Source organism: Alligator sinensis, unplaced genomic scaffold, assembly GCF_000455745.1.
Source record: "Alligator sinensis unplaced genomic scaffold, ASM45574v1 scaffold386_1, whole genome shotgun sequence".
NCBI classification, from domain to species: Eukaryota; Metazoa; Chordata; order Crocodylia; family Alligatoridae; genus Alligator; species Alligator sinensis.
Window position 1 is genome coordinate 2,491,185 of NW_005841996.1, and position 27,786 is coordinate 2,518,970.

Genomic DNA, 27,786 nt, shown 5'->3' on the forward strand with positions numbered 1-27,786 from the left:
CAAATCAGCATTGAATCTTCAAATTCAGATTCGGCTAAATTGAATCAGGTCAGTGATCTGAATAAGCAAATGGAATCGCGTCCCCCGAATCTGGCTGAATCCTAACTGAATAATGCTCGCTTTGCACACCTTTAGTACCAAATCCAGAAACATGTCACTGATGCTGCTCTTCAGACCTCAGTCTCTGACAGGCTCAAGAATGCCTATTGGGGAAACCTGGGAGCAGCCTCTTTACCATGTTTCTGGGTTTGGAGCAGGTGGGCCATACATGCTCAAGAGCCTGTGCGCCAGGTCACACTGCCACTGTGGTACAGACACTGATCACGCAGACTCCACACAACTACAGTACTCCAGAACCCAGATGCTATTATGCACACCATGCCCATCTGTATCTCCTTGTGTGTTCCAAACTCAGCAACATCAGAGGCACTGCCCCAAGGTCTTCCCCAACAGTCAGTCACTCTCAAGCAGACTGAAGAACAAATTATAGGGAGGGACTAGAGCAATGTGTGCCAGAGCTTCATTACTGATGCATTTCTGGGCTTGGTGGGGTGGCTGGGCTGACTTCAGGGCAGCTGTGCTGGGACATGCTAGTGCCGCAGTATAAGCACACCCTGAAGAATCGTTCTTCACCAGAGAACAGCCTAATGCTATGTCAAACCAATTCTTGTATTATGCCATTTTTCTAGCCATTGATTCATTTCCTGCATCTTGTGCTTTCTGCCTTCTCTTGGGTTAGGATGGATCCTATCCTTGCAAAGACCACCTGTTCTTTCTCCTTCAGTTCCCTTTTGAGATCTTTGAAGCTTTTGAACTATGAAACATCATCTAAATCAGTGGCATAGCTGAGAGGGAGGAAGGGTGACTGGGGCAGTAGCCCCAGGTGTTGCTTTTCTGGAAGGTGGAGGCACAAAAATAAGCCTGGTCAGTGTTATCTGATCCTGTCACTGCAATTAGCATGGCAACAGCTGGTGCTGCCCCTGGCACAGAGCTGCCCAGCTATGCCTGATCTAAAACACCACATCAGTTGAACCAATTTGTTTCATAACTAGCCTAAGGTAACACATTTTGTAGAAATGTTAGCTATTTCTAAGCATGTGCATATGATTGCAGTCCTAATTTCTATACTCTCTAAACATTTTAGTAATGTGTCTTTATTTCTTCACTTCATTCTAAATGGCATGCTACAATTGCGTATGTAGCTCCAGTTTATGTAACTTCAGCTTTTCCCACATGAGAATTTGCTGTGTGAGAAAGAACAACTTTTTAATGATAGGCCTACATTTCACTGCTTTTCTTAATACATGATGCAAACACATTGGACAACAGGTAAATGTTTATGCGCAGCTCTATGGTAAACTCCGCATTCCCTCATCTTATCTGCATACCACTTCTTGCTATTGAAATCCACTCAGATGTCAATGGGATCCATGTATGTGAACTGTAATATCTGGCCTTTTATTAAAATGGCTGATGTAATTCAATTTAAAGTAAGTTAGGGGGAAAGCATGAATAAACAAAAAAACCCTTTGCTGTGTGGCTTTAGTTTTAACAGCTCTCTTGTGCTGACACTGGCTTTGATTTGTGGCTCCATCAAAATGGCTATTTTTAGTGCTGAACACAGTTGCCACTGTGAGATGAACAAAATCACTACGGAGTTGAGGAAAACTAACTAAAAAGAGTAAATTACTAACAGTTCCATTTCTCCATGTGCTGAAAAGATTGAAAGATCAGAGCTGAGAAGATAAAGGGCATTTTTTTAAAGATCCATTAACGCATACAATAGAGAACATGTATAAAGAGCTACTACGCTATAAATTCACAAAATATTTTATTAGATCTAACACCAGTTTCATCTACCCAACCCAACCCATGGAGGCAGAATTGTAAAGGTGCTTACAAAAACATTCAAATATACATGATTTTGTAATGATCTTGGAAGAACCTACAAGCATATGCCCTCTGGGTATACTTCCCCAAATCATATAAATAAATATGCAAAGATGACATGAGTTTAACAGGACTCAAAAAAGGATTGTGCATTTCATATGGATAACAAGGACATCCATAATCATAACAGTAAAGATAAGGAAATTAAATCAAGAGTTTTGGGAAAAAGATATAAACCTTCATTGCTTCAGCACATTAGCACACCTTTAACTGCCAGATATCACAGAAAGACACTTTTCTTATAGCTGACATATTACAGAGCACTATCAAAGAAAAAATACAGGGCTAGACAGACTAAATTGTCTGGGGGCAATGCATATACTCCTTAAAAGACAGAATCTTATATGGATGCTGATTAAAACCCAAGTTTTCAGTAGGAATGTATATATTGACCTGAGCAGAAAAGGAATTCTTAGAAAAAAAACTCATTATAAGCATAAAGACAAATTTTCAGATTAGAATTACGTTGAAATTTTTCATTTTAGTTACAAAAAATTGTTTTAAACAGTCGTTGTCAATGAAAATGAGGGGTATGAATTTTTAATCTAGTTTCATAAAAACTTAAGTTCAACCTTCATCGGCAAAGTAATTACTACCAAGTCTGATCTTGCAAGCTCTGTGCACACATATCTTCCTTTTAAAGTTAACAGCTTTGTAGGCAAGAACATCTGCAGGAACACAGCCTGTATCAGTTTCTTACAAAGACATTTCTAAATATCATTACCTTATTTCTAAATGATGAAAGATGGGTAAACAGTTACTACAAAGCTGTCCTAATGAAGCCCTACTGGGAACTCAAGTACTGTGAACATTTAAAATGCTAACAACAGTCAATGCACATTAATGTCAATGTCAAACACATGAATCTTATATGCAACTAGATTGTTATCTGTGCACAAATATTAGGTTCTGATCTGCCTTCAGATATGTATGCGCAGCCCCACGTCGAACTGCCATGTGAACTCTGCTGCAGTCAGTCACCTCAGGGCATAATCTAGCCTAAATTTTAGTTTTTGGAATTTAAACATGGAGAAGAATTCTCAGCTAATAGCTGTTAAATGGCACAACTATAAAAATGTTTTAGTAGAAAAATAAACACTTTAAAGTTATTGGAAGATCACATTAGCATGATTATCTTAATTTCTTTATTTGCTCACAGTAGATTAAAAAAATATATTTTCAATTATGAAAAAGAACATAAGTCATTTTAGAAACACTCGTACAGCTGTCCAATAAGAGAATGGGGGGGGCCCCCGCGGGAAGTAGATTGCTGCAGTACAGTACATGCACTGTGCCTAGTGTTCAATGCCTTTAAGCACTTCAGAAAACAGTTTAAAACTTGTAAACAAGTTACATCTTTCTTCATACAAAAATAGCAGTTATGTAATTTTTTTCAAAGTTTGCCTAAATGTCAACTCAGTTAACATTTTCCTATTCAGCCAGACAGTGTAGATGACTATGAAGATGACATCCTACTCTGGATCAACTTCTTTCTTTAAAGAACCATTTCTGGTGTTCTGAATTGGCACATGGTCGTAACAATGGTGCTGGACTGCCATTGTAAGAGTCAGGCTCAGCTTGTACACACTGTTGGGTATGTACGTGAAACAGAGAACCATCCTGCAAAAAAACCAGAAAATTATGTACAGCAGTCTTAAAATGGCAGCTACAAATATTTAGATACTACCATATTTAAGATAAAACAAAAAGCTTTTATAAAGATGTACAACTTGAATACATTTTGCATAGGCACGTGTAAATCCTCTGTATGCAATCCAAGTTGCTTAAGCTGAGACTTTCTGGAACCTTCTCAAAAAGCTATCTTTTTTGGGCCTGTATTAATGTTGCTTTACAGCAGTGGAGTTTGGGGCCCAATTTTTTTAAAAAAAATATGCATACTTCAAACTCTTTAATTACTTTCATGCTGCCTAGACAGAGGACGCCAGAGCATGACTTTTCCCAACAACAAACTCCAGCTTTTTGCTAAATTTACCTAAAAATAAATTTTAAAAGATATTTGTATTCAGTATAATTATTAAGAAAACCTACCCCTCCTTTTCAGGGGAAAAGGCACACACTATTCTTGGTGCGCTCCTTGCCCCAAATATTTGACGTTAGATGCCTGTTCTGCTTAAGAGCAGTGCAACCCCCAGGAGAATGCAAAGTCTGGCAGGCCTTCACAGCCAGTCAGCAAGGAACGTCCACTGAAGCTTTAGACCATGGGCAGGCAAAATATGGCCTGCGGGCTGGATTTGGCCCTCCAGGCACTTACATCCAGCCTGCGGCGGCCCCCCCCAGCAAATTGTGCCCTGTCTAGCCCTTCTGTCCCTGACAGTGGGAGCAAGGCACCTACACCTGCTTCCAACATATCCTATTATGCCTCACTCCCACCTCATGGGTAGAAGGGTCAGCCCCACTAGCACAGGCCGGGGCTGCTGCTGCAGGCTTCCCTGGAGTCCAGGTACCTCTGGGCAGCAGGTAGGGAAGCGGAAGTGTGGGCCGGGGCGCGGAGCATGGAGCATGGCTGCAGCGCAGAGCCCACACCCCTGGGCAGCAGTGGTGTGGAACTTGGATGGGCAGGGTGTGGATGGAGGGGGGGGGGGGGGGCCCCCCCCCCCCCCCACTCCAGTCCATGGCGCACACCCCTGGCAGGCAGCAGGAGCAACAGCAGCAGGGGAGGGTGCTGATTGGCACTGCTGCCTGGCTCTGGCCAGCGCTGCAAGGAGCGCAGCCCCCGCAGGCTGTTTGTATCCCCAGGGCTCCTGGCACTCGCAGGGCACAGGAAGGAAGCCCCAGGCACTGGAGCTGGCTGGGGTGGGGAGAGCAGCTGACTCCAGCACCTGGGGCTTCCTTCCTGTGCCCAGCGAGCGCAGGGAGTGCCAGGGAAGCAAATGGCCCGGCAGGGCCTGCGGTCTTTGCTGTGATGTGAAGCGTTGGCCAGAGCCAGGCACCAGCACCCCCACCTGCTCCTGCGCCATGGGGGGAGTGTGTGGAGGGGTCCCCCCACAACTGCCACACAACCCCCAACATACCCTACCCACCCACCATATACCCCTCCACCGTAAACAACCCCCCCCGCACCACATACCCCCCCCACAATATAAAATACTAAAAAAAAAAATATTTTTGCATTAGGCAATCACCTCTATATACAGTACACAAACACAACTCATGACAAAAATATTTTTTGAAATAAAATTAAAATATGTTATAGTAGGTGTTTGACTTCTAGTGTACAATTTGTTGTTTTCTGGTTCTAAGATGGCAACCCCTCTCACAAAAGGAGTATTTCCAGGGGGGCAAGGGGAGGGACTTGCGGTGGCAAAGGTCAGGGGTAAAGGGCGGGACTTATGGTCCCAAGATGGAGGGGCACCTGTCAAGGGGGTGGGACTACCCATGCGGCTCTCAACATCTCAAACCTCGTTCAATGACCCTCCACCCGAAAGAATTGCCCTTCCCTGATCAGACCTTTTCATTGCATGGATTCTCCAAGAGCCAAATATCTCCAGTTTGTTAAGCCAACCTCCATTGCACAAGCACTGCCTACTAAGAAGTAAAATTCCAAAAAATGTATCATGTCCAACGACAAAGAAATCAGACCTCTCCCCAGAACAAGACTCCAGGACCCAGCTGTTCTGAGTTGGTGCCAAACCTCATTTGGCTCCAACAAGGTTGGAAAATACCAGTGTCACCAGTGCTGATGTCTAGTTTCTAAGAACAAAGCAGGTTTTCCTAGAACTTTGTTCCATTTCCATCAGTTGTGGGCTGCTCGTTATATATCTATACATCTCTTCTTCTCTCTCACATCTATCCATGTGCATCTCTGCTAATGCAGGAAAATTCATAATTCATATTTAGAAAGTCAAGCCTTTTTCCATTGTGACACTATGCTGAATACAGGTTTATTACCTCTTTATTTAACTGAGAACTCTTCTGCCCATCCTTTAGCTCAGGGGTGGTTAATCTGTGCCCCAAACGGCACAGGAAGCTGCTGTGTTGCATGTGAGCGCCATTCCAGCACCCTAGGGCACCAACTCTATCGGCTATATCTCAGGATGGGGGCAGGGAATCAGTCTAGCACTAGAGGAGGGTCAGGGCTCACTTGTGGTATGCCAGCTATAAAGGTTGGCGACCACTGCGTTAGCTGCATTCCTAGCTAGTCTCACATGAGTGGGAATGTGCAGAATTCTTCAGAGAAGAAAACTTACACTTAAGTGTAAATGGTTCTTTAAAGGACAGCTTCTGCACATGGGTACTCCCTCTCATTACACAAAGATGTTACACATCTTTGGATGTCCTGGTTGTGAAGAAATACACTCCCGACTCTAGCTCTAAATCCCCATTCACTTTGTGCCCTACCAGTCTGTTTGTGCCAGCCCAATCAGTTTGGAAGACTGAAGGTGCTTTTGATTCACAGAAGTTTAGGGCTGGAAGGGACCTCACGAGATCATCGGGTCCAGTCCCCCTGCTCTGGGCAGGAAAGACTGCTGGGTTCAAATAACCCCAGAAAGGTCCAGTCTCATTCTGAAGATCTCTAGGTTAGGTGTCCGTGCCACCTCCGCTGGGAGTCTATTCCAGAGTCTGGTCTCATGAACCGTGAAGAAGTTTTTCCTTATATCCAGTCTGAAACCTTCTTCTAGGAGTTTATGACCGTTGTTCCTCGCTTTCCCCAGAGGCGCTTTGGTGAACAGTTGTTTGCCTAGTCCCTGCTGCTCTCTTTTGTTATATTTGTAAGCTGCCACCAAATCCCCCCGAAATCTTCTCTTTTCTAGGCTGAACAGTCTGATATCTGTCAGTCTTTCCTCGTATGGCTTGCTCTCCTGCCCTCTAATCCTATGAGTGGTTTGATCATGAGTGCAACAATGCAGAGACACCCCAAATTACTAGTAAACACTCTAACATAAATTAGCTCAATTAAAACAAATGTTATGCTCTCATCTTATTGATAAATGTGTACATGATCTAAAAGCAGGATTTTGTACCTTCTCCCCCCTGCTCTCCCTCCTCCTCCTGCCCCCACCATGGAAAGATACATTGCAACAGATATAAATGTAGATTTAGGTAAGTGCTATAAAAGACACAGAACTGAGTACTGACTATGAATGGTCAGGACATTTTTAACAAACATTTTTTCTCAGAAAGAACTGATTTGTCAACATCAAAACTTTTTATGGTAAAGATGTCAGAGATTTAAGTTCAACCCCCAGTGCACTGATTTAAATTATTTATATCAATTAAAACAGCTTCCACAGGAAGGAGAGCGAAAGAATGGCTATTTTGGGTTTACTTGTGGAAATCTCTGAGAGGTCTCCATTTTGTCCTGACAGAGAAAGGAAAATTTCTGAAATCACAAAACAGTTCTTCAGGACAAGCAAAACTCTCTCCTACCCAGCAATAACAATAACACTTTAACACCTCATCATGAACAGCAAAGGATATATTCAAATTTTTATCAATTCTCCAATAATGTACACACAGAGATGTAATGTTACTGGGCTGCCATTGGTTTAATGAACTCATGGCATTTTCATTTCTTAGGTGTCTAGTTGTATGCTAGAATTTAGGCCAACTTTCCTCATTAGAGATGATCCACCTGAAACTGGGAGATTGAAAAGGGAGAATGTTTTGCTACCTAGAAAACGGAATTTTCCCAGTAATCTCATCTTTAGATGCTGATTGTCTCGTATATCAAAGAGAATGTCATTTAAAAAAATATAAAAAGCAGACAACGATGCAAATTAAAGTGCTTTTGAAAAGATCTCCTTGGTAAGGGAAAGAAAGGAAAACTACACTGTTTAACTACAGTTTCCTCTTCTAAAAGGTCTGTTCCTGCAAGCCCTGTGTTTGGTATTCCCACTGGTTTAGCTATGAGCTCTCTCAAGCCCCCTCTGTATATAGATTCTAAGGGGAATTTTTCATGTATGTAAGAAATTATGTTTAGTCTCTTAGACCTAAAATTAAGTTACTGATTGCAAAATGCAAAAATTCTCTGAATTAGAAAATAAGCCACCATGTAAAATTTAATGCAAGATAAATATTTGCCATACTACATCATAACATTTGTGGGCCTGTTTAAGAGTCTCTTTCTTTCATTTTAGTCATTATTCACTTAGGGCCAGATTCAAAGCTCACTGGAGTCTATGAAAAGTCTCTCACTGACTTCAGTTGGGTCTGCGTATCTTGTCTTTAAGTTAAGCACTGGTTTAAGTAGAAGTCTGCCTTTGACTCCGAAGGGACCTAAATATTTTGGTTTTCCCAGTAACCTCTCCCCTGATCTCTCTTGTGCCCTCTCTCAGCTCCTCCCTAAATCTTAGTCTGTTTCTATCCTCAAACCAATAAATAAGCGTTAGCGTCCTCATCTTAGAAAACCCACACCTCACCTACAATGTCACCTTAAAAGAACTCACTTGCCCCTCCAACCACCTTCTCATCTCCCTTCCATCTCTACTCTCTTTAAAAGAGCTGTTTAAAATCATTGGTTGGAGCTCTCCCCTTCAGTTGTCACAGACTCTTTCCAATTTAGCTTCTGCACCTTGCACAGAAACTGCTCTCCTCAAAAATCTCCACTATTTTCTAGACAAAGCTCAGAATCAGTACCTTGTCCTTATCCCTTCTGACTTTCTAATTTGCCTTTGAACTCTTCTTCTTGAACTCATGTTCTCCCTTCACTACTGTGCCTCTGTCCTCCCTAGCATCTTCTTCTAGCTCTCTCAGGAGCCTTCTCATCCCTCTCCAGCTTTCTGTGGCAATTCCACAGGGCTCTGTCCTTGATCACTTTTTCTTCTTTTTATCTCATCTCTGGATAATCTCATTGACCAGCACAATTTCCACTATCATCACTACCCGGATGGCTCACAGCTCTCTCTCTCCACTCCAGGTCTGCATCCTTCAGTCCAAACCAGAATAACCATCTACTCACTCACTACTGATAAAGCAGATCTTTTAATTTTTCTTCCAAGGCATCCCTGCTACCCTTTTTCTCCACCACTGTGGACCACAAGACCATCCTGCCTGTCACTCAGCACCATAACCTAGGTATCATTTTTACTCAGATCTCTTTCTGTGTCCTCACGTCACAGTTGAAAAAGTGTTACTGATCCTTTCTTCACAACATTCCCAAGACATATCATTCTATATCTGTCCATGCAACTGTAACTTCTGCCCAGGCACTCATATCATTTCATTTATATTACCTTGCTTTCCCTTCCTCTTGACAAATGCAATTTTGCCTCCTCACATCCATTCAGGACAATGCTACACAGATTAGGTCTTGACCACGTCATGCCTTATATGCATCAAACACAAAATACTGGTCTTAATAGTCATGACCTTGCTGGCCTATCCGTACCCTCTTATTCATCTCTCATTCACCACTGAGGCCGACACCAACCTCAACAGGCCCACGAAGTCTGTCTTTGTCACCCACTTGTTAAATCTGTATATGAGTTACTCTGTGCTTTCTCTTAGGCTGGTCCTCATGTAGGGATTCTCCATAAGTATTCATAAAACTAACTTGTTATTTATTTTTTAAGCCTTTCTTAGAAGTTAAGATTTTTACTGTAGCGAAGCAGAGGAGAGTGCTGTCAGGTAATTGTGCAATTGCTTCACTGTACACTTCCTTATCTGTCTGTTCATATCTGTTACTGCTCCACCCCCTTTGATATAAGAGACAATCAGCATCTAAAGATGAGATTACTGGGAAAATTCCATTTTCTAGGTAGCAAAACATTTTTTTTAAACTTCATTTTAAGTTATTTGAGGCAAGTTCTTTTTGTTCTGTAGTTGTGCTAGGCTATGGGATCACAGTCTTCCTCTATGATATTACATTATCCAGTTGGGTATACTTTTTGATTAAGCACTTATTACTACTACTACTACTACTACTACATGTTTGTGGGAGGAAGTTACATCAAAAAAGGATATTAAACAGGAAGGGGCAGATCTGCAGAAAGCCTTGAAATGGGTGACCAGGAATTTAATGCAAGAAAAAATGGAGAACCAGCATAAAGCCGCAAAGAGAAGTAACAATATGATAAATTCAACAAATTTGCTGAGGATTTTATATGCTGAAACTCAATTAAGTAATTTTTTTAAATTAAGACTTATGAATGATACTAGGCAGACATATTTCAAATAATGTCAAATCAAATCTTTCCATTCTAAAGTGTCTGGGATATATTCAATATGTGTCATCTCGGGACTAACACACAGGACCTTGAAAGAAATAGATGAGAGAAGCATTAAAAAAATGAAAAATATACATTTTAAAAAGCCAGTATTTAAAATTTTACTTTCTTATCCTGTAATAGGAACGTGGCCTTTCAGTGCACATTAGATCTATTACTGAAACTGTGAATTACAGTTTGCTTATTATTCTTAGGGCTTTTCACTGCTATCCAACACTTAGGGACTCAGCACCTTCAACATCAAATCAAATTGGTAGCAATAAAGCAATCCCTAGACTTTGCTCTGTTTCACTTGCACACATTATAGAATATTTTTTTTTATTCCAGTAAAGACACTCAAGAACCCGATCCACCCAGTTGTTTTCTGCATAATTAGTTTTCACTCATATATCAGGTCCAGGTCACTTAGGCAGTATGGTTTGTGTGACTAACGACTCTTAAATATGTCTTCCAAGACCAAGCGCTATATTTATGCTTGTTCTCCATACATCTGAACATTTCCCCTGAATAGGTGAAAGAATAAATATAAGTGTGGGGGGAAGTACATTTTATAGAATCTTCACACTCATCAAAATGCTCCTTCCCCAGGCCTGGGGGTGAAAAGTGGGGTTGAGGGCTCCTTTTCAATGGACCAGGCAACAACACTTTGCCAGAGGGTAAGGTGGCAAAGTAGAGGTAATTTTCAATGCAAGCCACATTTTGATGTTGTTTGGGAAAAGTCCATCAGTGATTTTTTGGGGGAAAGGAAGTAGCTATCTGTTTTTTAGATAGCCTTTTAAATCTCCACTCCATCCTCTATGGTGAACACCAGGACAGCAACCTTGGAATATGGAAAAATGCAGGTAGAATGGGCAGAGATAGCAACAGGGAGCAGTTTGGTAATGGAAGTTCAGGTTTTGAAATACGGGATGCAAAACTGTTATGGAATAGAAAGAGTGGCACAGTATAAGGAAGAAGAGGAGACAATGGGAATGAGAAGCTAGGGATGTGTATGTACAAAGGGAAGATCTATAAAGGCATGAATTTGAGAGTCTTTACGAAGTTGCCTTCCCACCCAGTCATCCCTCCTGGTGGACTATACCAAAGAGCTTGTCACCTTCCGTGGCTGTTTAAACTCTAATTTGTTCCACATCTCAAATTCCTCACTGCACCCAGGAGGAAAGGCAGTCGCATGCAGGGTGAAGAAGGTTGAATTTTAGTTCCTTGAAGAGTTATTGGGCAAGAATACAAGCACCTATGACTATCTATCATCAGACTGAGGTATCAGAAAGAGGCTATACCTAAATAATCCAAAAAGGATCATTAGCAACAAGTTAGAGAGGTATCCACAAGCTCTCTCAATTCCCTTGAGACTTGAAGAAGGGTGGCTTAAGCCATGTGCTATTCCTTTCAAGGCTAGGAAGACAGATTACAACATTCCCTGTGTGCTGCTACTACACAGCTGTTCAAGGAACAAGCAAGGTTATATTCAAATCCAAGGAACTAAACACGTACTAAAAACTAAGCCTTTTTGATATAAAATCTCCCTCCAAATACTGAATTACTTACAGTCTGCACTGACATGAACAAATAGCAAAAGTCAAAACAGGCATGCTTACCTTTGTGAAAACAAATTTCTGGTTTTCAGGAATGTTTTGTATGTTGTCTTGACACAAGTGCATTGTCAAATAGTCTGTTCCTAACTCAACTGCAGCACAGGCTTCAGGCTGCCGGGTATTATAGCGTATTTCATTATGGGATGTGTATTCAAAAAACTGCAAACCCAAGAGAAGAAATAATGGACAACAATTTTACTTGTGAAGTACATAAACCAAAAAGCATTTTATTAGGACAAAGTACATGGTGAAAACAGGTTGCCACCTATCAATATACAAATTAAGTTCACTCAGAGTTGCTGCTGTAGAGAGAAATTCTGATGAGAGTTTGTGTTACAGAAGCCTTAACTGTTACCAATTGCCTAATTTTTAAGGAAAAAATCAGTCTTACAGTAGCATTATTAGCATATAATATTTGTTTCTAGCAGCATGCACAATATGCCAAGTGCTCTATAACTATGCAGGAAAATAGGGTTCCTTAAAGTGAAGAACTTAAAATCACATTAGATTGTAAAAATCATTGCATTTTAATCAAAGTCACACAGACTGTTGCTTTCATTTTAGAATGTATCTATTGAAAAGTACAAATGTTGAACCCAATCAAAACCATAAATCTAATTCAAATTTATAAAACATGCATCTCAATATATGAACTTCTACGATATTGTTCTCAGCAAAGTAGGTAAACTGCTTTTCAGTATGCTCAAGCCTTTAGTAAAAACAGTTTAATGGGTTGGCTTATCATACAATATTCTACAATGGAGTTTTGAGTGGGTTCTTGACCATCTCAGATTCTGTGCCAACTAACACTGAACACAGTGTAATGAGAATGACAGGGGGACCAGAAATCTGCCAGGATACCAGACCTTCCCTAGAATTACTGTGATATTTATCATGGATTTTTGCCCGACTCTGGAATTCATCAAGGAGGATAGAGAAAGTTTAAAGATTTATCTGTATCTATGATGTTTGTAAATCATTTTAGAAAACTAAAATGTATTCTTAAACCATTTTAGATTACATGTGGTAGATAGGGTAGGATGAGTTTTACTGACAACAAGAGAATAGAAACATTTGTCTACATTAACAGTAGTATAGTTGTCCCAGTGTTAAAACAACAGGTTGAATGTCAGCTCAGAACAAACAAAGAACTGTTTGTAACAACGGTTTTAAAAAGTAAGAGGGGGACTTTATGGAGGCAAATCTACCTGAAACAGAATTGCAAAGTGGATCCAAAAGTTAACATTTATGATATTTTCTGAAGTAGAAAAGGGCAAGGTATGTCATTCAAAGGTATGGAAAAAGTACTAAACTGAATGCTGAAGGACCACATTTTCTAGGTACCCATAAACTTCCAGAAATGCTACTGCACTTTGCAGTTATTAACTGGAGCTGGTTAGAAAAAGGAATTTTCATTTTGTGGGAAATTCTAACTTAAAAATATCAGGGTGAATCAGAACAAAAGTTTAAAATTTCTGCAGAATGAAAATTCCAAAATATGTTGATTTCAAATAATAAAATTATGGCATTTTCCTAAAAGGTCAAACAATAAATAAAATTTGTATTATAATGTTATCAAATATTCTAATATGCAAGCAGAACTAAAACTGATTCAAAAGATAGTAATTTTTTTGATGCTGCTGAACTAAGAAATTACAAAGTTTCAATTTCTTGTCAAATTAAGGTTTAGATTTTGACAAAACTAGACATTCCAAATAGAAAAGTGTTCCACAATTTTTTTAAAGATCTGACAACAGGATACAGCACACTTTTACCATAAATTTAAGATAGCTGCACATTATTTCAATTATATGACTAACAGAGAGACTAAATAGCTGTAATTGTTAATTTATGGTAAGCACATTGCATTCCCCATTGCATTTCCATACAAAAAGAGCCAAATTATATTTTCTGTTTTGTCAGGAACATCTTGTTTTGTTAGGCATATCTACCTCATTGAGGCCTGTGCTAAGCTTTGTAGCAAAGAAAGGAGCTAGGTTCTATCCATTTCAGAGGAAGCTTGACAGCCAAGGAGAGGGTTGTGCAAGAGGCTGTGCATTATAATAGACAACACATTAGCATGTAACATAGCATTAGTGGGAGCTACAGTGAAAGACAAAACTTACCTGGTTTTGTCCCATTCCATGACATGGGTACAATATGATTCTGTGCCCCGTAACTTCATGGTCATTTGGAGGGTTGTAATCAAAACAATGATTTGCCATTCCTCTATTCTTCAGCTAAGTATGACAAAAAAGATTTTTTAATCCATCGGTGTCAAATACAGTAGATACGCCTGTGTTGCTTCATATCCTTCAGCAGGCCTAAGGGGGAAGGAAGAAGCATCCTGTCCTGAGCTGGCTTTACTAAATCAGTGGCCAGCAGCAGAGCCCTGACTAATTTTACTGAACCACAACCTCACTCCTGGTATTGACTTCAGCAGACTGGATTGGGACTAACTTCACTGGGCAGGTCCAGCCCGGACAGACAAGGATAGCAGGCATTTACTTGGATTGCCAGTATCCAGATGGATTCACAAGTGAGATTTAGCGGGGTGCATCTGAACAAGAATTTGGGCCCACAGCCAACTTAGTCATTAGCACAATCAAGTAAGAGAATTTGCCACATCAGTCATACATTTTTTTCTGAATTTGTTCATTTCGCTATCTGAAAATTAAAATAGGTGTTTATTGAATTCTCCAAGCAAAAAGCACATTCTTCATACTCTTAAAGATTTTAATGTGCCTCAAGAATGGGGAAGAACCACTCAATGGGAGCCATAATTCAGGTTTCAGTTCTTAAAACCTTCAAGCGGACAAGATTTTAGACTGTAACTCAAAACAGACTTTTTTATCACAAGAACCCTAACACCTCATATTGAACTTGGTCCTTTTTAATGTTATGAAACTGGACATCACAGTTACAATATAAGATTGAACAATATAATATTTACTTGATTCTAAGATGAGGTTCCCCCCTCCCATTTAACGAGGGGAAGGCAGCTCCTCATCTGAGAACTGAGTACAAGGGTGGAGGGAGGCAGGTGGCTGCTAGGGCTTGGGCTCCAGCCTCTACCTGGGTCATGGCCACAGTTGCAGCTGCCCCTCCTCCCCATCCCTCCCCACTCCCCATGCACCTGCTGCTCCTCAGCCTGCCCCCCTCTCTCTTCCCTTACTCTTGCTCTGCACTGGCAGGCTCTGGGCATGCTGCAGCCTGAAGCACAGCCCCAGTCCAGCTGTGTAGCAGTAGTGCACAGCTGGCATGGCTGCTTTGGGGGCTGAGCTGTATAGAACAGGGATGGAGCCTGCCAATACAGAGCAAGCAGGAGGAGGAGGGAGCAGAGCCTGGGAGAGCAAGGGGGTAGCACAGCCTAGGGGACGAGTGACAGGACATGGAGCAGAGGCAGAGTGGGAAATGGGGGGGCCACAGCTACAGGGGGACAGGCAGGGGGCAAGCTGCTTGACCTCACCATACCACCTGACCCCTCACTGCCTGTCCCCACGCAGCCAAAAGGGGTGATGAATTAAAGAGTTAATAATAATCAGATTCTATACATGGAAAATTATAACAAATTTATAAATGTTCTATATATATAGAATCTAACTGGGGGGGCATCTTAAATTCAGGTCCATCTTACAATTGAGTAACTACAATATTTTTTAAAAACTGAAAACAAACCACTAAGATCAATCAATAAACGCTTGCAATTTTTTAATTAGTCAAGATAAAACTGGACTTGGAAATATATACTGAGGCAGGAAGTCATGATCATTTAAGTGTTACAAGTGTTTTGCAAGGTGCTTCCTCAGCCTGACGAAGGGTATTTGTGCTCGAAATGTTGCTAAGAAGAATTTTTCGAACTATTTGAGTTGGTCTAATAAAAGATATCAGATTTACCCAAAGAACCTTGTCTTGCATAGCCCTAACCATTCAAAAATGTAAATTTACATGAAACTAAACAAGGTCTATAAACAAACAAAAGCTTAATGCCTACATTACGTGGATATTACCATGTCCCATATTTAAAAAGAAGCAATGATTTTGTAAGGTGATATCATTTATTAGACCCACTGTACATTTGGAATAGAGCATGACAAGCTTTTGAATGCAAGTCATTCTTCTTTGGGTCATAATATTAAAGATATCGAAATCCGTTGCATACGATGGAAAATACTATCGTAATATATTTTAAAATATTTACTTTTGGTTATCCTTCACTTTTCTGTCAGGTCAGGTCTCTCTTGGTCTGCTATATGGTACCATGTAAATCTTCTCAGCCTGTTCCATGGTTGAGTTAGTGGAAACTAAACCAGCACCCCCACCTGGGCTTGCCTGGGTCAGGAGGGTTTGTGGACACCCAGCAGAACTAAAAGCAAGACAAGTCAAAGGGAGGATGAGCTCACTGTGAGCCAATGGCCATCCATACTGGGAGAGGAGATGGGCCCATCAGGTCACTCTGCCCGAAGAATCACCAATGATGCAAAGCAACTCAACTAACCTAGGAGGGTTGTTATAGCATCTAAGATGCCCCAATGGTCCCGGAGGTCTTGGTACCGACTTGACTTGATCCTTCACTTGCAACAAAATATTTGTAGCCTTATATATGGCTCAAACCCTTCTCCAGAAATGCTTGTTATCTGTTTTCATAAGTGCATTAACACAGTTAATGAAGTTAAGAAAAACCAAACCAAACAAACAAACAAACAAAGTGATTTTTTTATTTCTGTTTCCTATTTGATCAGGTGTCACCCTCACGTTATATTTAAGAGAGATCTGCTTGGTGTGAAGGCAGTTACATTGGACTAATTTCACCCCTTCTACAAATTATTGTAGTTCAATCAAAGATAAAATAGAAAATTCCATTTATAACACTGGGAAACAACTATACAAAAAACATAGGGAAGTAAAGGTAAGCAAGCTTGAAATGCCATGGACATACAAAAAAGAATGAACATTTCTGCACAATTTTCATACCCTACATAAGCGATTATCAAATTAAAGTTGTTCGGACTTATAAAAGTTAATCACACCTCTGAAATAATACACTGCTAAATCCTACTTTTAGTTTTGTCTTCAGAACTGAAGGCACTATTCATTATCATGTTTAGCATTCAAATTGTGTTGCCAGGCATTGAATCTAATCTAAGTGGAAGAGATCAACTTAGTCAGGTACTCGTCCCTGCCATCACTCACTCAGACAGCCTGAGGTCTTCACTTCCATTCCAAGCGAAGAAATCCCTAAGGGCATGTTGATGTGGCCACCTTCCCAGACTTGGGACTGACATTGAAAAAAGAGTCACACCCCCTCACTCTTACTTGAGTTCATCAGAGACCATCAATAAGACAAATGGACTTCCAGTGGTAGTGCTCAAGCTTGTGCATGGGCAGCTGCTCCAGAGCTCTCTGATCTGCCTAATTGCTGATCTCTGGTATGCCAAAGCAGGAGTGGACAGGGCATATTTTGTTGGCAACCATCTCAGCATTAAGTGACAGTCCCCCAAGAATCCCTTAAGACACTTGATATGTGTAATATCTATTCTCTACACATGCTCCATGAAACATCACAATGACTGTCTTCTCATCTAAGTTAACATGTGCATTCGAACCCTTCAGACTTCTAGGTGCCACATTATGTTGTATCTGTATGAAATTGCAAATTGGAACTTAATATTTTACAAGGAACTAGATTCATGTTTTAACTTTAAAGATCTGAGTTAACATATTATCCTACCCAGGGTGTATGAAGAAATTCCTTAAAATAAACAAATGTTTATGAACCTGTGAACAACGAGACGTGAAATAAAGGCACCCTTCTGAATGTGGGTTCTCTGAACAGCATAATTTTAAATAACCTTTTATCTTAGAAGAGAGGCAAGAATTTCTTACGATGATATCTTTTATTGGACCAGTTGTACAGCTGGGATAGAGTTAGACAAGCTTTTGAATACAAGACATTCTTTTTTCATTTTAAAGTAACAATAACACCACTGCTACATACACACATAAGACTGTATGCATTTGTATGCTATACAATATTAACTGAAAGGGCTGGGCCAGATGGTCCTCAAGATTTCTTCCAACCCTATGATTCTACTCAAACTTCAGTTCAGATTAATATGTTACTGCGTCTGTCCTCATGATGCCATCACAAAACATTCTCTGATGTATGCGTCCCGTGCACAGGTACCTCTACTGTGCAGACATACTTCTAAATGTGTAGAGCCAATATTTCAGTCTGGCTCTAAGTTGGCCTCTTATTTTGTGAATTTGGACATGAACCAATTTCACTTGATATCCCCAATTTAGGCCTTTTGAAGGTTAAAGAACCCGATTCTTGGATGCAAAAGGGGACCAATCATCTTGAACAACTGATCTGTACCTGCATCTTACATTGCAGACAAAATGAACCATGTGAAAATCTTGTCCAGAGATCACTCATGCATAAAATTACCAGTGCCCTGTCCAAAACTGGAACAGATGTGAGAAGGGTTGTGAAAACCCCATCTCCTTGCATTAAACTGACATGAGACAAATTTGCTTAGCTCAAGTTCTCTTTGGCTGACAAAAGCAATGTCATAACATTCACTGAGTTAATATCTTAGGACCAGATCCAAAAAGATACTGAGGGCCCCAAATTCTTTTTTTGATCTGACACTTATTTTTTCCCCAAAATATATAATAAAAAGTTAAATCATGCAAAACAAACAGTTTAACAGACACTGAGGACAAAATTTTAATTGCTTTTCGACTTACCTTAACATTTTAGTAGAATGCTGCATTAGAAAAATAAGAACAAGAAAATGTTTGTTCTACTCATGAAAAATTTAGTGCAAACCACAAAAAATACCCATAATTCTGTCCATGCAGAATTTCTCACTGTTTCTTTCTCTACATAAACTTTTGTCTCTCTTGCTGCAAATTTGCTAATAACAATTAGTCACCATTCTTTTGAAGGCTGGCACCAGTGATAAACTACAATTGTTGCAATGTCCAGAAATATTCAAGACCATTTCAAACCAGAAGGACAATTAGGGTGGGATTTTCAAAAACTGTTCATCATTGGCTCACTGACACCAATGACATCAGAGTTGGACAATCAACAATTAGTGCTTTTGAAAATCCCCCTTCTAAATAATGACAGGCTTGCCTGGGCTATTATAAATGATTTTGCTGTCACCTTCAGCCATTTGAGATTTGACTTGGGCTGAGCATTTCAAAGCAGACATCTAAGTTTGTTCCTCAGTGCCAGCGGTTTTCACGCAGGCGTCCACTCGCAGGCGTCAGGAGGTTTGCCGGAGCGCTAGTATCCGAGTGAGCTGCCTGAAGCCTTATGGCCAGGAAGGACTAGCCCATCCCCAGCTGGGGTCGCATGGGGCCAGGTGGGGCACAGCTCAGGACACACAGCGCTGTATGTCCGGGGGGAAGGGGGCACTTGGGGATTGTCTGTGCACGCGGATTTGTTGGCCCACAGCTGCTGGCAGCGCAGGCTGGGGCCAGGGGTAGAGGGAAGGCTCCCTCAGGGCTGTGAGCAGCTCCAGGTTCAAAGGCAGGGCAGGAGGAGAGGGTGCTGCCCCCTAACCGGCATCCTGCTTCGGCCAGGACCAGCACAGAGCCCAGCCTCTCAGCTGCGCCAGGCACCAGGAGCTGGTGAGCAGTGGGACCCTTCACCAGCAGGCAGCTGCTGCCATGAGTCGGGCTCATGGCAGTGGGTACAAAGACTCTAGCGCCCCTTGCCACAATGCCACCCGCTCCAGCTGGACTAGGAGGCAGCCCTGGGATGCCACAAAGCTGCCTGGCTCTCTGGTGCCCACGACACCAGCAGGCAGCAGGGGAAGAGGGGGGAAACAGCCACAGACCCTGTACCTGTCTGAAGCCCTGCTCTTCTCATCCCAGGGATGTGGTAATTGTAGCTGAGAGCAGCTTTGTCCAGGACTGGCAGGGATAAATGGAATTAATAGTGCCCTCACCCATGTGGCATGAAACTGCACAAGCTTTGGCAGTTTGTGGGTGGCTTAGGGAAACCATTTCACTGCATCTGGTAACCCAGCAGTTGTTGGCCTGCTGCACACCTGTGGCTGCCTTGGGGGTGAAGGCTTTAGAAGAAAAACAATACTAAATATATCCACTTCTCCTCCTAGACTGGGTGTGTTTTTAATCACTGAATCCTTGGATGTACAGAGAGGGCTGTGTCCAGATGAAGAGGCTGGACAAGCAAAGTAAACCTCTGTCTAAGATCTGTTAGGGGAAATCATGCGTGTCCCCCACTGGTCTGTATGCATGTATCACTCTCCACCAGTGTAAGCACAGAATGAACCATTTCAAATGGTCTTAGCTTTGCTAACAGCTTAACTAATTTTTTTTTCAACCCTAGTGGACACATGCTACATATCACTTTGCATCATTTAGTCCTTTTGGCATCCTTGGTTTTAGCAGCATTAATTTTAATTTTGCACTTTTATTGAAAAGAACAGACGTTGCACATGTGCACGGCTGTATTTGCACAGAGATATTCAGCTTGCAAACTCAAAACACTCAAAAGTTAGGAGACACCAAAGCTAGGTTTGCCAGCACAATGTTAATACACAGCTGTTGTGTGCCTGTGAATTAGGTTGCACTCTGTAACTACACAAATACATACTTTTTTCCCCAAAGAACACCTAGCTCTTATTAAAGGACTCCTTGTCTCCGTTGATTGTCAGTTTTTGTATCTATATTAGCCTTTTCTTTTTATAGTATGCACTGTATGTGTAACTATCAATTTAATCTATGGGATATGCAGAAAAACAGTTGCTGTGGCACAGGTGGTTCATGGAGTTTTTATAGCAGGCTGGGGGGGATCAGGGGGGCAGAAGAAAAAGGTTGAGAACCTCTGTTCTATGCAACACTGTACTCCAGGGCCTGCTAGTTGAAGGCTCAGGCACATAAACAAAGGACCATGATGTAAATAACGGTGAGGATTAACCACACAATAGCTACTCCACGGGAACCGTCCATGTGCTGCAGGCAGTGAATGAAAGCTTCCTCATGGGACATGCTCTCGCAGACTCACTGTCAACCACTGGGTGACAGCATGTACATGGGCAACCACCAAGGAACAGCTGATGCACTGTAAATCCCTACTCTTGTTTGCCTGACAGGAATTTGCTTAGGTATCTATACTCAAAGTTTCAAAGCCAAGTGCATGACTTCTTGGAATTTCTATATGTATATTTTTTCTTTCCAGAGAAACTTGCTGTTTCTGAACTTTGGAATACTTGACCAAGCAACATCCCATTTCCTGCCTCTTCCTCATCCAAAAAACAGAAGGAAATCAATTCTATTTTGCATAACTGCAACCTATGCAACAGCAAAGGACGTGAACCATAAAACTTAACTAACTGCAAGCAGGAACATTAACCTTGCTAACATTTCAGTCAATGCACAAGCCTGAGCAGAATCCTGCTTACTCCTCCATAGCTACATCAGCTCTGCAGGGCTAAAGACAAGTAAAAACCCTTTTTCCTCTCTGAAGTAAATGGATATAAATCTGAATATACACTGGTAGCCAATCTATTGGATAAGCGTATGCCACTTTTACACAGGCTCTTCCAAAAGATGTGACCAACATCCTAACTTAGATTACTGTAACTTTAAAACAGCAACATTAAAATAAAGATGAATTGCCCAACAGTGCTACTTACCTGCAGCTCAAGTCCCTGCAATAAATCACTGGTACCAAGCCACACTCTTGGGAAATTCCTGCACTTTTCAACAAGGCCGGGACCCTCTAGAAAGGCAAAAGCCACTGGATGCTCCATCCGAGATTACACAGATATACAATACTACAGGCTTCTTCAGTCCCTTCTGTTTCTTTTAAAACTGATATTAGGTTTTGAGAGCAGTGAGGGAGAGGTGACAGCTATAAAGCAAGTAAAAGAGGAGATGCTCTGCTAATGACTTGACTGGAGTTCTGCATTCTTGAATTGGACAACAGACCTCAAAGTCTAATAATCAATAAAGCTATGTAAAGTAGGGCCTGAGTGCCAAATTGCCGCTGTGCAAGTTCCTTTGATAAGAGATCTGTGGTTAGTGTGCGCCTTTGGGAGAAGCCTCAGAGCTAATAAAATGTACCTTGGCAGTTTCAAGGACTTGTATGATCTGGTGAGTTGTAATAATTTTTAGTACTGTATCTCTCAACTCATTTAGCTATGTGCTGGAAGATCATCTCTCCTTAAGGCTAGTCACTACAAACTGCAAGTTATCTGGTTAATTTAAAATTATACCCCCCCAAAACACACACTCTAAAGGCATGTACCTTGGATTTTCCTGGCAAGGCACGTGGTTTGAAGAAAGGCACCGAATAACATGTGACCCAATTCAAATTTAGAGTGAGAATGATACCTGAACGTTGTGGAAGACTGAAAAGAGAACTGGGCATTAGAGGGGTCCCAATGACAACTAGTGGCAATCTGATGGATGTTTTTGCTGCAACCAAAGCAGTCTTTAAGAATACACAACAAAGAACAGAGTCAGTCTGATGACCATAATGGGCTTGTGTCAGCTTGACTGGTTTATGTTAGTGAGACTGTTGGAGGGACTAGTTAAGCCTTGCATTGGATCAAAATATGCTGCAATTTCTAAGCAAGATAGCAAGCAAAGTGGTAAGGACTTTTTTTAGACACAATGTTTCCTATGAGACAATCTAAAGAGAATCTGATATAAATCATAGGTTTTTCTGTGAAACATTTCATTTGACTGCATTAGATTTTCTGCTCAAAGTCTGTAGACAAGAAAAGGCCAGTGCCTTTGCTCCAAATGGCATGGCACCCTGAAGGGCAGGGTCTCCAGCAGGGAGATGAACTTGATAGCACTTTCAAGGCAGGAATTGAAAAGCTGCAGAGATCTTAGGCAGGCCCCAAAGCACACAGCCCTCTACGAACCATAAGCACGGGGCTACATCCCCCTCTACTGCCCTCTGGAGAACATGATGGTCTGGGTACTCTACCACCCGCTGGTGACATTGCAGCATCAGTGTGATCCCAAAAAGGTGACTTTTATTTGGAATTGGTCCAAGTATACTGCAGACGCTTCTGTCTAGGGACATTTGTGAACTGGTTTCTGGTTTTCACTCTGGGCTGCAGCTCTGCTCCTCTAGCCATCCTGCTCTGCCTCTACTTTTCCCAAGTGCCTCCCCTAACACCTGCCTTCCCCAGGGGGGAATGGAACCAGGAGACAAGAAACAGAGGGTTTGGCAGGGTTTGGGATCTAAAGAATGAGAACCTTGTTACAGCAGGGAAGCATGGGTGTCTCCTGGCTCTGGCAATGGATGTGGGGGTCTCCCAGCTCAGGTGGTGGCAGCAAGTGTGAGCATTTCCAGTCTCCCATGGGGTGAGGTCTCCTGGTCCCAGCAGGAGGGACATTCCAGAGGAGGGAGGCAGGAGAGCATACACTGATAGTCTGCCCTGTTCTCTCTCCCCCTGGGGCGCGAGGGAGGGGTGGTATCAGGGCACTGTGCGATGCTGGAGGACTCTGCTGTGCTCTGTATGGCATACAAATGTTAGAACCGAAGCAAGTGTTGCATAGAGCAGGCACTTCTAAACAGCACCTCATTCTAACACACACTATTTTGCATTGCTTCCAAGAGTGTGTCCATCTGTCTTGCTTGGCTTTCAAAGAACTGAAAGGCTTCTGAAAGCTTTGTATGTGACATTCGGCCCCACCCTGGGGGAGGGACATCTGACTATGATGTTATAATGGAAAATTTGGAAGAGGCAGCTCTGCTATCCGCACTCCCTGTAAACCATTCAGGAGTGTCAGTAGACTATGAGGCCTGTCCCTTATGGAATCAGAGGTAATGATCACTGCAGTCCAGGGATGTGGTGGTATACCATATACTTCGCAGTTTTCTGGACTCCCTCCCATTGGTCTCTATACTCATAATCAATCACATGTGAACAGCTTTCTACTGGCAAAGCCCTTGCCTTTCTCTGGGCCCATCCCATTATGTCACGCTCTGCATGATCAACATCAAACTTTGGCAGCTTCGTAATCATCACGAGTCTGGAGATCTCCTTTTTTACTCCATTTAGTGCTCTTTCATCCTCCACAGTGCTACTACCATCATCAGACATGGACATGATAGTAATCATTGCTATGGGCACTTTCCTCACTCTTGGCTCCATTACTCCTAACCGCTTTGAAGAACTGCATGCTGATCATGCTTACAACCCTGAGAACATCTGGTTTTTGAAGCTTGTGATATTTTTCGGAAGTGCAGGGGTGTTTTGTGTCAATTTTCCTTTGTTTCCAGTTTCCAAGGTCTTCGGTGGAAACTGTGAAGGTTTTCTATTTTGTATTTCTTTGGGAAGATTTTGTTGATGCTTGCATCACTGATGACCAGGGTTCTGGGTTTTCCATTTCCCATGGGAAAATGGAGTAAAATGCAGATTTCCCCATTTGCCAGAAGAAAACATGGATTTATCATTTTAGCAGAGAAACCCACAGACTGTGCAAATTTTCAATGAGCAGAGGCTTGCAAAGTTCCAGCCTACAGGGGCCTTGGGGGAGCTGAAGGAGGGCAGTCAGGCAGGGGGCACCATGTGCACGTACATGCACATGGCCCCAGGCAGCATGGAGAGCAGCTCCTGCAGGTAAGTGGGGGAGAGGAGATTGAGGCCCTCATAGGGAGGGAGGGGGTTGGGCAGACATGGGGCTGCTGCCTAGCTGGGCAGTGCATGGGGCAGCAATGTGTGGCCACAGGGCCCCAACATGGAGCAGGACAGGGCCACGGGCAGCTCGTCCAGGGGGCAAGCAGGGTGAAGCTGGATCCCCACTGCTGCATGCGCTCTGGAGGACAGGTGGGGCCTGCACCCCCAGGATCTGTGTGCGGGGCAGGGGCGGGTGCAAGCTGCCCACTGCAGGTTTGGGCTCCTGCCCTGCTGTCCTCCCCCAAGGCCTCCGCAGCCCAGCAGGTGCAACCTGGTGTTGCATGGAACAGTGTGGCCATGCAGGAAAACTGCTTGCTGCTGCAAGTTCCATGGTGCCCTGGCGATGCATCCTCTGCATGCACGGGGGCAGCGGTGCAGGGTTGTGCCCCTCGCTGCCGCCCTGCCCACAGAGGACACGTTGCCAGGATAGCATGGAGCTCGTAGTGGCAAGCAGCTTTCCTGCATGGCCACACTGTTCCATGCACAGCCAGGTCACACCCACTGGCTGCAGAGGCCCTGGGAGAGGGCAGCAGGGCAGGAGCCCGAGGCTGCAGCAGGCAATGTGCACCTGTTCCTGCCCCACACACAAATATGGAGGGGTGCAGTTCTCCCCTGGCCCCTGGGAGTGCATGCAGTGGTAGGGAGCCTGCCCCACCCTCATCCGAGCCAGCAGCTGGGGGGCGGGGGGGGCGGGCAATCTTTGCTCTGCTGTAGCAGCCATTGTCTTCTGCTGGGAGCAGGGCGCTGTGGACCCGAGTCCCTGGCCCCATAGCCCCAACAGCTGGGGTCCCCCCCCTGTCAGGGCTGGGGTGGCAGGGGGCTATGGAGGCCTTACATTTTACACAGTTTTCAAGATTTTTATCAGAGAATTTGCATTTTTTTTTAAATCAGGGGAAACCAGGATCCTGCTGATGACTGCATCCTCATGTTCCTCCTCCTTACTCAGCAGAAGCTGTTCAGTTTTCTAAAAGAACTGCATCAAGCAGTTTCCTCATTATCTCATGTTCATTTTTGTCATCTGGAATTAGGCCCAGCATCATCAGAAATGTCTTCTTAGGTGATGAAGATATTAGCTTGGTATTAGCCACTCCTGTTAAATGGTTTTGATACAATGCAAAATGGATTATCACTTTTTAGCCACGTTGATTTACTAACAAAGAACACTCTTTGGGTAGGCTACTGGAAATATGGACTTCACTTGCCTGGAAATATGGAGTTCTATTGCTTTTCAAACTCAGATGGATTTCTTATTTTTGCAGCTTCTTTAACCCTTAAGGCAGCTGTTTTCTCTCCCTGCTTTTGGGCAAGATGGCTGCTTCCCCATATTTTTCTGCCTGCAGTTCCATTTATCAGCAAGTCTTCATCTTAATAGAGATTATTTTTCTCTGCTTGTCCCTCTTCACCCCTTCTCCAGTCTGATGCAGTACAGTACTTTTCTGAGCTTTATCTGTTTTCCCTTCTCATTTTACAGTTCAACCCTACCAGCTCATCCCATTCTGCAGGTTGCAGAAAACATATTTTCTTTCCACCTCCCTCTTCTGTTTATTAATTTTCCTTTGATCTCAGTTCTCTCCAGAGAAAGGCTACAGCAAATTCTGTCACCATATTGTGTTATGATGAAGGAAGGAGAAAGCAATACAGACAAGGGCATGAATTTCAACAGAAGCAAAGTGCTTTACTCATGATAACCCAGAAGTGATAGAGATAATTGGTACTATATTTCCAGATATACCACAATATCTTAACCTCTTAAGTGCCTGCTCGCCAAAGCTGAGGTCAAAAGGAAGATAGAAAGAGAGACCAGTTCAAGTCAAAACAAAGGACAAAGCAGAGAAACAGTGGTCTCAAGTTGTAGCAAGGGAAGTTGAGGTTAGATATTAGGAAAAATTCTCTCACCAGGAGGGTAGTAAAGCACTGGAACAGGTTACCCAGCGAGGTGGTGGAATCTCCATCCCTGGAGATTTTAAAGATCCAGCTAAACAAAGCCTTGGCTGGGATGATCTAGTTGGGAATGGTCCTGCTTTGAGCAAGGGGTTGGACTAAATGGCTTCCTGAGCCTGAGGTCCCTTCCAGCCCTAATTTTCTATGCTTCTATCATTCTGTGACTGATGGGTAAAATTCTCAGAAGTGCCCAACTCCCTTTTTTTAAAATGAGATAGAAAAATCTGAAAATTTTACTCTAAGCCCAGAGGCAAACAGTAAAAAAAGAATGAAAATACAAAGCACACAGTGAAAGTGAGCTGGGAAAGCTATTGGTCAATCTTTTAGGCACCAGATGCCCTTCCTCAGATCAGAGATCTTCTCCTGGAACCCCTGACAAATGTGATAACTATGTCGCTATGCTGCCACTTGTTCCTTACAATTTTATATCTTCTATGGCCCTGGTATCACAATATTTACTCAAAAATCCTGACCAAAATAAACAGAATTTGTATGATAGAGACACTAGTAGAAAAAGTAACACTTTCAAAGTATGATTCTATTCTGACTAGTAATGGTACCACGGACTTCCAGGCTTATTGTGTTTCAAAGATTTTGGTATAATGTGCACTCATATAAGAAGGTATTTTTTCTGATTTCCATGTCTGCAAGCTCAAAATGAACTCCTCAATAGGTCTGCATCAATTAAACCAAATACAGCTCAGGCAAACCTTTTAAAGTCTTGGTCACTTATGGGTTTAACAGTTTAAATAAGGCTTTAAGAACTTAATTGTAGGCAACCAGGTTAATAGATTTTACGCATACTAGGAAAAACAATAACAAAAATACTACTGTTGTCATTTACTGTGGCAGTATAATGTATAATGTAGCAGAATTAAATTTCACTCAGTGATTCTTACATTGAGCTCAACAATGAAGTAAATTTTAGAAAGACCACCAATCTCACTTTAAAGATTTCAAGTGATGGAAAATTTGTTTGGCAAACTGTTCTAATGGTTAAATGCCATGAATGTTAAATAGAATTGTTTAACAACACAACATCTTCAAGCATATTTCTGTGAACCAAAAAACCACTGCACAGCCATTTCAGTTTCCAAGAGTGTGACCAACCATTCACTGAAATCAACAGATGGGATTCCGGCTATACATAGATCAGTTGAATCACTGGGCGTAATTTTTGTTTTATCACTTTTCAGGGTATATCTGCACTTAAAATTGTATCTTCACATCTTTCCTGCCCAACATGGTGTATTCCATATGCTTACATGACTGAACTTCACTTTTTTTCAAGCAGTAGTTGAGGGGTAAACCTGCAGAAATTCCAGCATTCACTCAGTGCTAACTTAGGTACTGGAAGCAGTCTAGCTGCACTAACACTGTACTCTCTTGGGCTCAAAAACCCTGCAAAAAGATGACCAGATTGCTTCC

The 27,786-nt window shown here is 42.3% G+C and overlaps 1 protein-coding gene across 1 annotated transcript in view; it reads right to left on the reverse strand.

Annotated features, from left to right (window-relative positions):
• Positions 1–1,825: 1,825 nt before the first annotated feature.
• GALNT12 (polypeptide N-acetylgalactosaminyltransferase 12) overlaps positions 1,826–27,786 on the reverse strand; it is a 93,491-nt gene continuing 67,530 nt past the window's right edge. Inside the window, exons 9-11 of the mRNA XM_025201484.1 lie at positions 13,858–13,971; positions 11,735–11,890; positions 1,826–3,570 (exon numbers count right to left, since the gene is read on the reverse strand). Coding sequence (XP_025057269.1) covers positions 3,433–3,570; positions 11,735–11,890; positions 13,858–13,971 — 408 coding nt within the window. The 3' untranslated portion in view covers positions 1,826–3,432. The remainder of the gene's footprint in view (positions 3,571–11,734; positions 11,891–13,857; positions 13,972–27,786) is intronic.